The 14558-nt window shown below is 38.9% G+C and overlaps 2 protein-coding genes across 7 annotated transcripts in view; one reads left to right on the top strand and one right to left on the bottom strand.

Moving 5' to 3' along the window:
• The window catches only part of LOC111266805 (uncharacterized), a 34492-nt gene extending 30453 nt beyond the window's left edge, over positions 1 to 4039 (top strand). For all 5 annotated transcript variants that reach the window (XM_022844597.2, XM_022844593.2, XM_086971069.1 and 2 more), the window contains one exon: positions 817 to 4039. In XM_022844597.2, the coding sequence (XP_022700332.1) occupies positions 817 to 960 (144 nt within the window). In that variant the 3' untranslated portion in view covers positions 961 to 4039. The remainder of the gene's footprint in view (positions 1 to 816) is intronic.
• A 2068-nt stretch (positions 4040 to 6107) lies between these two features.
• Positions 6108 to 12597, bottom strand: IntS8 (integrator complex subunit 8). 2 transcript variants are annotated; one of them, XM_022844589.2, is made up of 9 exons: positions 12227 to 12597; positions 11780 to 11888; positions 11107 to 11287; positions 10251 to 10547; positions 9566 to 9809; positions 8686 to 9265; positions 8010 to 8230; positions 7521 to 7734; positions 6108 to 6928 (listed from the first exon to the last, which is right to left on the bottom strand). In XM_022844589.2, exons 1-9 carry the CDS (start codon positions 12339 to 12341, stop codon positions 6727 to 6729), a joined length of 2163 nt encoding a protein of 720 aa, XP_022700324.1. In that variant the 5' UTR covers positions 12342 to 12597; the 3' UTR covers positions 6108 to 6726. The 2 variants fall into 2 exon arrangements, with proteins under 2 accessions (XP_022700324.1, XP_022700323.1); XM_022844588.2 differs by having other exon boundaries at positions 9503 to 9809; positions 12227 to 12596.
• Between the last annotated feature and the right edge of the window lie 1961 nt (positions 12598 to 14558).

Here is a 14558-nt window from a genome sequence, read left to right as displayed (position 1 = left end):
GATCGCCGTCGACGGGAATAACTTACCGTCAAACCTCCGCGCGACATCCAACTAGTTTACATTTGGAAATGGATTTGTTATCAAGAAAGCCTCAATGCATTTTATACTACCTGCACATCTTATGATTGCTCTCCCACACGCATAGTACAGGGGACAAGATGCTGATATCCTGTATATACTAACTGTTTAGCTTGCTAAGGTACCGGGTCTGTTGCCACACAACCTGTTAGTCCTAACGGTTCTCTTTGTATGGTATGTTAGAGTGCGTTTGCTCTGTACCTGTATGATGGAGATGCTTAGCATTAGAACTGCACAGCTGAGTGGAAAAATGCGGAGACAAAAACTAAACGAAGCCCTTGGATACAACGCACGTTTTGAAGCGGCTATTATGATATTTACGTATTACAGTAGTTCGATATGTGATCTGTTCGTCGTTAACGAATAGCAACAATTCTACGGTAGCGGCTGCTCAGACCTAGCTTATGGCACTAGCAACTGATCCTAAGAGAGAAAAAATACGTATACCTATATCTAACATCTGACATATTTACATTTCTAATACAATTACTTGTTAAAATCGCAATTCGTATTTTATTGTACGTAGGTGATACGGTAGCTACTATTATCCGCACAGAAACGTGGCCCATAAACCACCCACTCAGCGTTACTTCATTACCATTTCGCTTTCACATTACTTATATCTGGAGGCCCGTAGCGACTATGAAACTATGTACTGACATTTCATATTCTGGTAACTGCCTGTATTGAAAAAATCTCTTTGTTTACTAATCTCAAGTATGCTCTTCGATTCATCAGGACTGCAATGACGCATCGATGAGCAAAGACGGATCACTACGTAACTTTGCGGCGCTTGCTCCGACCAGCCCGAATAAGCGCAATAGGAAGCAGAATCTAGACCTTGAAAGAGCCATCCAGGAGTTTGGAGACAAGGCACTTTAAACAGGTAACAACACTTGCACTTGCACTGATTAGTCCTGAATAGAGAACGGTAAAGCTAAAATGTCCTACGTCCAATGATCACGATTCCTCGAAGGTGATAAGCGGCTTTCTCAGGAAGAAAACCTTCGGTGGACGCATGGGATATTAACATCAAAGCTACAGTCCCGTCAATAGACTCAAGCTTAGAATCTCGTTCGGATCCACTTTCTTAGCGCGTACATGAAAGCCTGAAAAGTGTCCTGAATCACAGTCGAAAATAATAAAGGACGAGTAGCTACACTAACATACACAGTGCGTACATGTAAGGTGCGTACAACGAAGAAGATTTGCCACAGAGTTTAGAAGAAAGGAGGTCTTGAGAACTATAACATATACTAACGGAATCAAATATTAGTTCCTAGTTAAGTGAGAACAAATGGGAGAAACCCGTTACAGAGTAGCATTTGCGCCTGTAAGTTGTGAGAAACAAGCTTTTCATATCATGCTCCGCCCTGTAACCAATACATTTTTCGTCTATTTTGAGCCTTTAAGCCTTTGGAAATGCAGTCAAAAATCGAACATCATTTATATGTAAAATCATGGAATCAGATCATCATTAAAGAAAACACGAGGCCAATAAGCACTAAGTCATGAGCCAGTAAACATCAAAAGCGAACTGTAAACTAATCTATCACGGGGCTAAAAATGATCTGCATCAGTGGGCTTTTATCGGACAACCGGTCCCTCCCATGTGAAAAATCACTTCGTTGAGGGTAACGTTTGAGTTGTGCGTCGGAACAATATAACATTAAAATTATCAGATAGCATAAACATCTTGCTGCTAACTATTGTCGCTCCTGATCTACGTCAAATTAAAGGTCGCCAATTGTAGCTCTCTGTAATTAGATGTTCACGAAAGGAACAGAGCAAAACTATTGTGAATAATACGGGCCGCTGATCACGGTCAGCCAGAGAACAGTGTTGTTCGCCGCGTCCAAAAGCTGCCTTTGAACATTGGCTAACAGCAAAATGGCTAACGATCCTTTTGCAATATGTTGTTGAATTTGTTCATACCGTATTGTCTTTTAATGGCGTATAGTGTCAGCGTTAACCGCTAATTGGCTCTATCCGACAGCGGGGATCGTGCTTTTTATATTTAGTGTTTGATAGCCCAACGCAGATGTATCAGTGAGTACTGCCAGCACCACGTAGCACAAAATAAGAAACTCGTAAAATTAAATCGAATAGCTAATGCTGAAATTTAAGTTAAGGCTTGCTCCTCTGCTTAAAGTTGTGTTCATGTATTCTATACGGGGGAGCAGTCTGGACCTTGAAAAGGCGATCATCTATCTAGATGTACAATTTGGTATGTATACTGTAATATTGCCAAGCTATTGTGCATTGTTCTCTATAATATTGCTAACAGACAAACGCGTATCAATTTATCTGTACTTGTATGTGGGACAGGCATCTTATCCATTATATATGGAAAACTCACGATTGTCCCCGATCATAGTCGTACAATAACAGAACTACGTTCTACTCCTCGCACTTTGTTGTTGCGATGTAAACATGACCTATACTATTAACAACTATGTGATCTGTTGCTGGACAGGTCGAATTTTCTACGAATGCTAGCATAAATTGTTTCGATCGACACCAACACAATTTGGGACGGAGATCTTCAATTTTGTAATAGCAAAAACATATCAAAAAAGAAAGACCTTCCACCTGCAGTGGCCTATACACGTAGGCAAAAAAAACCGATCGTGTATACCGCTTTCTATCCGTCGTCGTCGACGTAAAATTCTTAATAGCGATTTCCTGCACAGCTAAGCTTTGTGCAGCTCTGAAAAGGCGCAGTGATGAACACAAATGGAAAGCGGCTGCCAGAACTGCGGTGTACTAGGGAATCGCCTATTAGCGTTTAGTAATTTCCTTACTCCATACATGTAGAGGAAAGTAGTTCTGTCATAACGGGAAATAGACGAAAAGATACTCAAAAGATGCTGATGAATTGACCTGCGCCCATAAATTTTGACGTTCTTACTAATTGTTGCGCGTCTTCTTTCGCAGAAGCTAGAAACTATACAACATACTGTATGTTTTCCGTAAGGCCTTAGTGAAGACTAATTTAAAAAGTGTGAAATAAGGCAGCAAAGTCCCTCTGGGAAATCTCATGCATTGCAACTGTATTAAAGCTCTAGTCGAAAGCGTATGTTATGACACAATATCACACACAGGTACTAATCATAATGATTCTTATGAATATAACACGTGCTTATGCTAATACACAATAATGTGTAAACTGAATAAAATGCGTAAAAAAGCTTCAAAAACTCTTTTGGCTGGCGTTTGGACAGAGAAAAGGGCCTCAATATTGACACTGTTCCCATTACCTTCTGTGTATTTTCACTCCCGCGCAACATTGTTCTCGCAACGAGTTCAAGCAAATTGTACAGTAGATCAATGTAAGCGTGCTAGCTAGCATTTAACTAGGAGAACTTCCACCGTTTTTTTTTGTTCTGCTTTCATATTTGAAGATTTAAGTTTAACTAATATAGCCCGGGTTGTTCTAATGACGGGAACTTCGCTAGCAAACGAGATGTAGTTTGCACGTCAGGATACGTATTGTTAAAACGTTTAAAATTTACGTATAAATTCCTGCAGCACGACAAGGTTTCCTTATATTGTCTCTTTGGGTCAGATAGCTTTCCTAAGACACAGTTGCATATTCCAAACGTAGACGTCTTTTTCGTTCTTCGCAAAGCTGGCACATTTTTAATCTAACTATTTATCGAACCTAATTAAAACTTTCATTATAATACTAAGTAATTTTTATTAAAATAATGTGTGCCTCTGTGTTCGAAAAGTACAAAAGTAAGTTATGTGTAGGCCCCTTCCCCACCGATATATTGATTGAACTCATATTAAGAACAACGTTTTCATTCATTGTTTAGCTTTTATCCTCTGCTATGCCACCTCCCCCACAGTGCGGTCGAGCAAATTCACATTTAGAATAGTATTACCATTATTATTATCATTTAAAAAATGATGTGTGATTCTGATCGATAAAGAACTGTATTATTACAGTTACAAATTATCTGTTTTTTTTTTTTTACTGGATATACAAACATTGGATTAGATACGTTCACAGGCATGTTCCCGTAATCAATCATATTAATCTAGTGGAATGCTTTTAGTTAACCAATAACGCGGTGGTAACAGCCATGTCTTGCTAGACCTAGTCGATATTCAATGATTATTTATATTTAATAGAGGTAAATTGTGATAATTTAAAATTTGAGCATCCAATTAAATTCAAATTATGGAAAATAATAGCATTTACTGGAGATATACCTCTTGTTACGCGCCAGAAAACTATTTGTGTACTTCGCTGTGATTCTACCTCCTTTATTCACTAAGATGACTTAATGAGAGAGACAGGTAGAAGCAGATAGATCGATAACAGCGTTTGTTCACTGAATGATATAACTTCTCAACATAACATAAGTAATAATCGTAAGTAAGTAATTTTATGCTTCCTGGAGCGTACAGAAGAAGTCTGCACCAAAACCAGGAACCTGCTGATACATACACACGTTAATAAAGAAAATACTAGTAGGAAATAATAGATTTCATTGCCGTCCAGTATTTCTTAAAACAATAGTTGGCCTTCTGGATAACTCTCTTTTTGAATTCATTAACAAGATTTGGGCACCTCGTTGTTTTTTGGTAAAAAAAGAAGACAGAAATCTCAGTTGCAGCACAGAGCATGTACACCTTCAAATCGACCAGATCATGTGCATCGATATGCGGAGGTTTTCGAACGAAATTCAGAAATTTCAATAGAGCCACCAGTTTATAAAAATTCAATCGCCAGTAACCAAATAATTAGCTGATAGTCAAGAGAAAATTATTCTCATGTTCACGTCGTCAGATCTGTCAGTAACGTTCAATGCGGCAAAAAGATATTTGTTTAGAAACGGTGAGTTCGTGATCTTATAACAATTCTATCTGCACAACCGTATGACACTTAAATGAGGCCATATAAACACTGTAAGGATTTTTGTGTCTACTAGATAGCCGTATTGGGAGGCCTTGGAAAATGGGTGGGCATACATATTAACTGACATCGCAAAGCCTGCCCTGTAGAGCAAAACAAATCCGTGAGCTAACATGCACGTAAGCTGTGTTACATCGACAACTTTCAAGAATCAGATGTTTCGTTCGCATAAAGAATTTTTGACGGCTTGGGCAGCTAAGGGTCTGGTCGAAAGAAATTAAGAATTGCTCCATCAGGTTCCAATAACGATGTAAGTACTATACAATTGACATTAATTTAAAAAAAAAAAGTGATCTCTAGATAAATTAGTCTAAAAGCCGAACAATAGTAAAGGTACTATTTCGATCATGTATTACTGCAGAGCATTTCTAGAGTACCCATATATATACTCAGTCGAAAACCTAATTATATATAGGCTTACATGCTACCATTTTAATTAATTAGTATCTTCATCTACACAGAAAGAATTATGTGGCGCAAGTTTAGTATAGCTAATTTCCTAGAGTATTTGGATTTAGTAGACCTTTCATTTTCCTCTATCTCTGGACCTGGTTCGTTTGTCTGTCCAAAAAGTTCGTTTGTCTGTTCGTTTGTCTGGCAAAAGGTAAAAACAGTCCATACAACGTGAAGAATGACCATCTCAACTAAAGTAGTCTGCTAAGACGGTTTTCCTAAAGTTCGATTGAAGCAATGTATTTTTTCCTGTAAACGGACGAGCTTAGCTTGGCTTCTGTTCTCTTAGCTAGGCTAATGAAGTTACATGTCAGACTAAAGGCGGCGGGTAAATCGTTCGGTGGCAGAATATTCAATCCAATACGTAGACGACATTTAGAAAGGGTCACAGCTACTGGACGTTGGCTGTCTGAAGCGATTTTAAAGCCTGAACAGTAATTCTAGAGGTTTGTAGTAGACGAAGGTGGAAAAACGAGACACAACTTTACTAGTTAAAATTTCATCTCTCTGTGAAATGGAAATGGTTTGTAATAAAGATTTGAAAGCTTAGATGTAAGAGTAAAAGATACACTCTTCCAAAACATCATTCCATATACCCAACAGTAAATGCAATAATAATAATGTTTCGTTAAAAAAAAACATGTAAGCATAAGTGACAATGACTACACATATCAAAAACATTTATCTTATAATCAGTCATATTATCAGGCATAATTATCCATGATTATATCTAGGCGTATATACATAGAGCTCAACCATCCATGGTAAATGTCACCGCATCTTAAATAAGCATTTTCCCACTAAATGCCCATATTCGTGCATCGTACAAAACTCAACACGAATAGACTTACTTTATCCTTTGATCAATCCACAATCTGTAAAAGAGTTTCTCAAACCTCCTACAAAGGGTTAAGCTAGGCGCAATTTCAGCGGAAAAATCTAGCAGCCATTTTGTCATAGTCAACGCCTTCTGCGCGTTCTCGCCGTCATGATTACCCTCTTTGGCATCGTATCATTGGCTTTGTTCCGCTTCTGCCTCCGGTGCTTTTTTTTTTTGTATTGTTATGACTTTTTATTAGGATTTATGAGGACGTTACTGCTATCATTTTTATTTTATATTTACACTTTTGAAGCTCCATTTTTGTTTTCGCCCTTCCAAAGCAAACAGGAAATCGCAGCAGTGACAGATTTTCTCTAAATAAATTCAAGTTAGATTTTAAATAAACCTAGTTTTACTAGAGATTGGCAGTTATTTGCGATTAAGATTGTTATAGGAAATACTGTTTCGCAAGAGTCCTTAAGAAAGCGGCCTTTCTCTTCTGAGCGGCATCGTCGAGACAGGCCTTGGAGTTGTTCGAGTTCAGTTCTAACCGTGACATATGTGCTAACACAGTTTTTTTAGCTTCAACCTCGCCACGACGCGTGTGAAGATTTGCTAAAAACTCGAGCATATTCGTGTCCCACATGTACCTGAAATGAAAACGGACCAGCCGAGCGTAACGTATCTGACACTAAGTGATAGATTCTAGTCAACGTGACTAGCAATAGTCATAGCAATTTTGTTAACGACAATGCTATTAAAACACGATTCCGGTAGGTCGCTAACAAAGGTTAGATTCTTCACGGAAGATGTGGGCCAGGCAATGACAAAATTACTACTTTTGACAGACATCGAGTATTATTGATTCGGTTGTTATCACTGTGGTAACCACGAGTTTTTCTTTCTATGTCAGAATTAATTCGGCAGTAAAACAGAACAGTTATGATGATAACAGAAGTTACGCATTTTATGAGTCTAGATTATTATGAAAGGTAAGCGATATCAGGGACTTGCACTCAAAAATTTCTATTCTTCTTGCAGACTGCTCTTTCCACGTCAACGTAATCATTTAAAATACACCTTGATTTCGTAATAGCCCTGCCAACCGCTATCTTTCGAGTCATGTTGGAACAAAGAGTCCGTGTTTCCTGTGCAAAGTTGTACAAATGCATGTTTTCTAAAAGTATTGATTTTAACACTTCTTATTTATAATGCTAATAGAACGAAGAAGGTTTTACCCACTTGTACAAGGAGTCACAGGAGTCGTTGCAGTTTCTTTCGTTGAGGCTTTTAAAGGCGGCCGCATAGTCTGGCGCAGCCACCGGCCATTGCAGCAGAATCGCTGCTTGCGTATGACAGGACAATTTAGCACAGCATTGCGCCATTCGACGAAACAGTGTATCATCGACAATTGTTGGCCCAGTCGAACCGGTCGTCTCCGTGAAGAAATTCGTCACTGGATGGAACACGATAGCCAACATAAACAGCGGGTTTATAAACGAATCAATAGGATTAAGAGCACAACTCAAAGGACATAAAAATGCTAGCATGCTGAGCGTCTTTAACAGAAAATTATGGATGCTGTACACGGGGCCAACTACAAATTTGCAATCGGGCCAGCAGAACAATATTATCTCGGCCGCATGAGAACAACCAAGCAACAATTAAACATATCTCTAATCACACAAGTTGAAGTCGAATTACACATTTGTCAACTACAGAAGAAGTTACCTGATACAAGGGCTTCAATATAATGTTTAAGAGCCACAGAATAGTATTTTTGGTCGAAGCATACGTCCGCGTGTGTCTTCAGCCAAAAGGGAGATCTCGCATCCATCAGGGCAGTTTGCAAGAGGTGCGTGCATGTATCGAGACAGTAATGAGAAGCATCCTGAAGGGACACTGGCCAGAACGCTGGATATTCATGGGACACGCTAGAATTGGAATCGTCTCTGTAAATGCAACGTTAACTTTAGTAACCTTTATTTTAACACCCGTATACGCGATTAACTTTGTGATAAATCAACGTGTGATACTTTGATACACACATACGTTCCATAAACGAATAATAACTTAACCTCGGCAACGTTAAGAAAAGTATATGGTTACCTTCACGATTACGACTCTAATACCAGATGCAAAGCAATGCAGCTTCCGAGTACCAAATATGAAACAGCCCAATAATCAGAGTTACTAGCAGTCAGTTTTCGGCTAGATTTTTAGAAAGTTTCCTGCATCACGCTTTTACAGGCTAGTGAATACAAATAGTGAACTGACAAAAGGGTCACAATTGCGCCAGCCACTTTAGTAAAAGCAAGCTGCGCGACAGATGTTTACTCGAAACGGGGATTAGCAATCCTACAGGTATCCCTTAAGACGCATGCGTTTATCTAACAGCAAATCGTACCGGAGTATATTGTAGAGATGTGCGAGCAGCGATATAAGGATGCCCTTAGCTAGCTTATTCTTCAGTTTGCGAAGGATGAAAAGTAGTGCTTGGCAACCATCCGCGTCGGTTCGATTTCGCTTCACCTGTAAGAATGACACAATAACTTTCCATAGGTTCTGACCGCATCCTGCTTGGCGTGAGGAACAACACTGAGCCAATGGCCGAATCACGGCCATTACTGATCCCCGGACGTCGAGCCCCGCAACAGTACCGTACTGAGCCATGTTGAGCAGTTCGACAAGAGCTGTGTTAAGCATGCCGTTTGGCATGTCTGGAGCCCTTTGTGCAGCGAGGATCGCTTCGGCTGAACGCACCACGTCAACGCTGGCACAAATCGAGTTATACGCCAGCTCCCACTGCAGCCTGTCAGCTTTCGGCAGTTTGTCAATCAGATGCTTGAACAGGGTAGAGCTCTCAGTGAACTTCTCGAGGCGACGCAGCTCAATGGCCTTCGCCAAAATGACGTGTACTTGCGGATTTTTAGCCAGCAGCTGAAGATGATGTGGAAGCATTTGCCACTCTGAATTAAGTTTTTGGCCTGTTTAGATAAAAAAAAAAATAAAAACAGTTTAATTAGAGGTTGTTCAACCTACATGATATTAAATATTAGATACAATTATGAGATATAAGACGTTTGAGAGCAGAAGAAATGTATGTTTTTTAAACTGCTATTCACCACTACTGAAACAAGAATTTTGTAAAAGCCAATTTGTGGCTCTGTAAGCGTGGAAGGTATATATATGAGGCTATAAATCAGAAAAGTTAAACCATGTACCATTAGGCACTTTATAGGCAAGTGTGAGAATCTCGTTAGGGTCCTGACTCATGAGGAGCTTACTCTCCGCGGTGAGCTTTTCGACAGGCATTTCTAGACCAGATTTCTCTGATTTTCTGCCTTCAAGAGCATCTTCTATCCTTTGTAATATAGGGGACTCGTCTGCATCGTCCATTTCTTCATCTGTTGAGTCCTCGAGTGTCTCGAAATTCGCCGCAAATCCTTCAGCTCGAGCGAACTCAGGATGTGTACGGGGCAAAAGGGATTTCGCGTTAAATAAAAGTGGCTTAGCTTCAGCGTAGTTCTCCTGAAACAAATTTCACGCGAAAAGTTTCTATTCTAAGAAAACATTCTAAACTAATAAATTTGCCATTCTTCACCTTGCAAATCGCATATTATATTCTGTATATGTTTTCCTTTAACCGAACGACATGTGTTTGTTCAAACTTAACCGATTTAATTGTTGTTGATCGGTTTCTTTTGCATCCGTTCAGCTCAAATACAACAACGCTTTAGATTCATTGTATTAATGCGTGACACCACAAGCATTTATAATACGTTTTACAAGCTACCTACCCTATTTTGCCAACGCCTATACCATCATTTGGACATACGCTAAAATACCAGCAATTATTTAATGCACAGACTAGATCGATCTCGGGCAAATATGTTCGCTTCAAAAGTTTGTAGCGTTTATATATCAACAATTCGTCAGCACATGAAGCTTGCTTTGTTGGCACAAGCTTACCTTAAAAAAAAGGTAGCTTCCAAGGTCGAGACAAATCTGCGCCTTCAGAATTATCATATCGGTAGGAACTCCCCGATCTCCACTGAAATGAGGTGGACGCATGCTGAAGCATTCCTGGGTCGCTGTAGCGACAGGTGGTGTCAATTCATCACTTTCTAGAAACTCGCGTAACCAATGACAGCAGCCGTCTGCCTCCTCTAGCAAACATCGTTCGAGACGTTCGAGGACATCCGGTGCTACATAAGTTGGATCCGTTTGGCCAGGTAGCGGGACAACCACGCCACGGGGACCTCGCACCTGTAAGCGCATGCAATAATCATCAAGATTGTAACGCTCTGTAGTCAATACGGTTTGCAAGTAGAGATCACTTCTAAGTTTTTTCTTAAAAGCAATCATTGAAAATTCGAATCCTCATTCAATTCATTTATATCTTAAGTCGGATAAAACACTGTTCACCTATCAAGCACTTATTTTCCTTACTACATATTTAGTATTAATGGTGCATATAAAAGTAAAATAATAATTCACGTTTATTGACCAGTTCGAAAGTACAAGACCGCATCGATTGGTGAATGAACCAGATTAAATATAGTTTCATCATACGTCGAAGCCTATCGGCAACTACTGTTATTAGTAACAAATATTAAACCCTTTCCTCTTCTACTAATATTTAACATTCTTATCATAGCTTGTCCTCATGTAAAAGTCCACATATAGATATATACACATATAAAAGATAAATGTTATCGATTTTGGGTAATAGTTTATAATGATAGTGACCGATCAAACCATTCGAACTATATCGATATTTAAATCGGTGATGTTTTAGGTAATATTAAGTTGCGTATAAACTTACAGGCACTTGAGACTTGAAAACGTATCTGAGAACCCATCGGCAGTAGAGCGCTCGAGCGAATATCTCGTAGGGAGAACCACGCTGTTGCGGATGTCCTGTTGCAGTTACTGCACAAAACTCAGCCAGCAATAGTTGCTGCATATGCACCGGCAACTCGTGTGCAAGCTTTCCAAGATCCCAGCTAGATTAAGTGGAAAAAATTAAAGCTGATAAATTCCGAGCCATTATATTCCCGCCTGACTCTATTTTACTAATCTCCTAATATTTTATCTCAATTACCGAACAATTAGAGCTGCTGATAAAAGCATAGGTGCATCGACGTCTATTTGCCTAGTGATAGTTTCTCAGATCGGTTACGCAATACTAATGTTTTGTGGTCTAAAAATATCGAATACTGTTTATAGACACTAGACGGCTTCTAGATACGTTGTCCGTTGATTCGTTTAATTTCTTCTTAGTTTCCACAAGAGGCGTAATCCATAGGAGTGACGTAAAGCAGATATTTTAATATACGATTTTTAAGTCATTTCAGGACAATACAATAGGGGCCATCTTCATTAAAGCACAAGAAGCAACCTTAAACAGTTCTCGTTTTTATTGTTCTCCAAGAACGTCGGTTCGTAAGGCAATTTTCGAGGACTTATTTACAACACACGACGCTAGTGTAACATACTTGTTGAGCGCTACGATTTTTAAGGCGAGAATCTTCCTCCTAAGATTTTTTTCCGCTGCATCATTATTATTGCTTAGAAGTACCAGGCAAAGCTCCCACGCTCCAGGATCTGTCAAATAAAGTAAAACCGAATGTGATAAGCAATTATTCATTTAGTTGACATAATTGCGTAGGATTGTGAATAGATAGCAGGCGTACCGATACTATCTGTACGCGGAAGGTTCGCTACCCGACCAACGGTGGTGCTCTTTCAACTTCTTCTTATTAGCTATAAACCATTAAATTAAACGTAGTTTAAGAGCAGTTGCGAGCTATTACGTGTGAGCTGATGAAAGGTGTCCACCGTACTTGTAGCTTAGTATCGTAAACGTACAATCATCACCGCTGATTTTCCAGGTTGGAATTTTTCGATTCTCAGTGCCTGAATGGAAGAACAGTAACACATACCGGGTTGAGATTGTGCCAAATGGTCCGCCAGAAGGTTGTCGTCTAATAAGAATTCGAACCATTGTCTCTTTTCTGATGCCAGAGGTAACATGTCGTTTGTTGCACTCGCTGACATCAGCTCAAACTATGCGAAAGCACTATCGATGTGAGATGATCCGCACTCGAAAATCTTGTTGTTAAGCAAATGTCTATATAATGAACTGTATAAATATTTATGTTTGACAATTTATAGGAACTTTGAGTTTACACAGTTTATCTAAGAAACACTTGTTCCTCACTTCACACTGGATGGTATTGAAATGGTTAAACATGTTCCCAGAAGATCGTTCAGGAGCACTGGTCTGCTTGTTTCTCTCAATCAGCTGACTAGCAACTCTCACTGATGCCGTCTGCATCAAAAAATCCCCGCGCAATTTACCTTGACGAAACCGGATGTTTATTATATATATATTAGTGGTCATACGCATCAGGTGCATTTTTCTGTATCCTGCAACTAAAAGTTATAACGTTATCGCCACTACCAGAAATAACTAAGACCGGTATGCTAAGGCTGAAGGCAAAATGACGGCACCTGTATTATTCCCAATTGGAAAGTTCTTCCTGTTGACTGTGTTTTACTAAACCTTCGCTATAAGCGAATATAGTCGTGTATTTTATCTTCGATACTTTGTCCTCTAAACTATGTAGGGGCTGAAAGTCATCCCTGGTTAAAATTATTACTGCTTAATATTTTAGTCCCTATTTATATATTGGACCAAACTTCTGACAATAGATCGATTCTTGTTTATCGATGAAATCATGTAGTATTTTATGCAGCATTACAGACTTCTAGAGAACTAGGTAGGTCTAATAGTTAAATACAGTTAATTTGGTCAGCCCAGTCCTTCAGCATATAGAATGCAGGTGACAATAGTAGCTTCTTTAGCCCTACAACCAATTCAATCATTGTGGCGATGGCGGTTTGAACGATTAAGCCTCTAGCTGAAAGATTTCAGGAAATGTTACCTTAAGAGCCCCAACCTAAAACGTATACGACATGCATTTTTCCTGACAATAGCAGCGAGGATATAAAAGAAAACTTCCGCAAATGATGTTCGCATGCAACAGATAACACACTCGCACAACCTTCTGTGCTAGGTGCTGTTACTCCTATCCCCTGATCAGTACGGGTAAACCTTGTACATGCACCTTATTCAACTATAAACTACAATGACAGTTAGTTGTGAAGGAAGAGACTCCCATTACAAAAAACTACATGTCCATCCTCTCCAGTTTAGGAAAGTAGTCTTTCTGGAGTGCAATGAAAAGGCCTCCTCCTGGAGTTTCCAATTTCCTAATCAAGTAGAGCCTTGTACCAGGTAAATATGATTACAGTACATAAATCTGAAACTTCAGCTCGGCAAGAATAAGTTTGACCAATTTTAAACAGATCTATTTTTTTTTCAACAATTTTAAATAGTTACTCTTAGTGAATAGATCAAGGATATGTAATATATGCAGATAATAAGAAATACTGAAAGATTATCCAAAATTCATTGTTTCATGCTAATGATTCATAAAGCTGCAACCGGCTCGGAATCGAAACGGGAAAGAAGTTTCTACTGTCGTCCAAAAGGAGTCAATCGGAAGCCCTTGCCTTAGATGTAGCCTCTTTTTTGAATTCTAAGCAATTTTTCACCCAAGCCTAGTTTATTCATCGATAGCAGCATCTAAAATACACGTACTACGAGTAACGATAGTTCGCTTTGCCTATACACACATATATATGTCTATTTCATCACAGCGCATAAAGTACGATTAAAGAATAACATATTTGTTGATGGCACTCGGATAAACGTGACACTTTTTAGCAACAAAACGAAACATTTTATGGTCTAAATGAATCAGTTAACCACAAATATAGCTCTAGATGCAAAGAGCAAACATCTAGTTGGTAACAGAATATATTGTAATGAACATAGTAAGAATCTTAAAGTAGATATATTTGGAACTATATCATGAGAAATTCGGCCCAACATTATGTGCATCTCTGGCCTTTTGACCTGACCATTTTACCGTATCTGGCCATTTTATAGTACTTCACTTAAAACGAATTTATTGTTATTTATCAAACCCAAATAGTATATTTTACAACAAACCTACGCTGTGCTTTAAAAGGATTTCCGGTATTATGGTCATGCTTAAATTAAGTGTTCGATCTGTTGGGTCTATTGGGTCTGTTGGGTAATAAACCTAATGCATCACTACTAACTCAAATAAACATTGTACAGAGTAAGAGGTTTCGACAAAGGAAAAATATGCTCATTGGAAAACGTTTACTTGCTTTGATTTT

This window comes from Varroa jacobsoni, unplaced genomic scaffold (assembly GCF_002532875.2).
Source record: "Varroa jacobsoni isolate VJ856 unplaced genomic scaffold, vjacob_1.0 scaffold_1118, whole genome shotgun sequence".
NCBI classification, from domain to species: Eukaryota; Metazoa; Arthropoda; class Arachnida; order Mesostigmata; family Varroidae; genus Varroa; species Varroa jacobsoni.
The sequence above is the reverse complement of the archived record's forward strand: the minus strand, read 5'-3'. Positions and strand labels throughout refer to the sequence as shown.

Excerpts from the sequence above, each read along its gene's own strand:
- IntS8 (XM_022844588.2), bottom strand. The coding sequence starts at position 12,341 with ATGTCAGCGAGTGCAACAAACGACATGTTACCTCTGGCATCAGAAAAG. Across the intron at positions 11,889-12,226 it reads TTTGGCACAATCTCAACCCG|ATCCTGGAGCGTGGGAGCTT; the intron begins GTATGTGTTACT and ends TTTATTTGACAG. Across the intron at positions 8,231-8,685 it reads CATCTCTACAATATACTCCG|AGACGATTCCAATTCTAGCG; the intron begins GTACGATTTGCT and ends TTGCATTTACAG.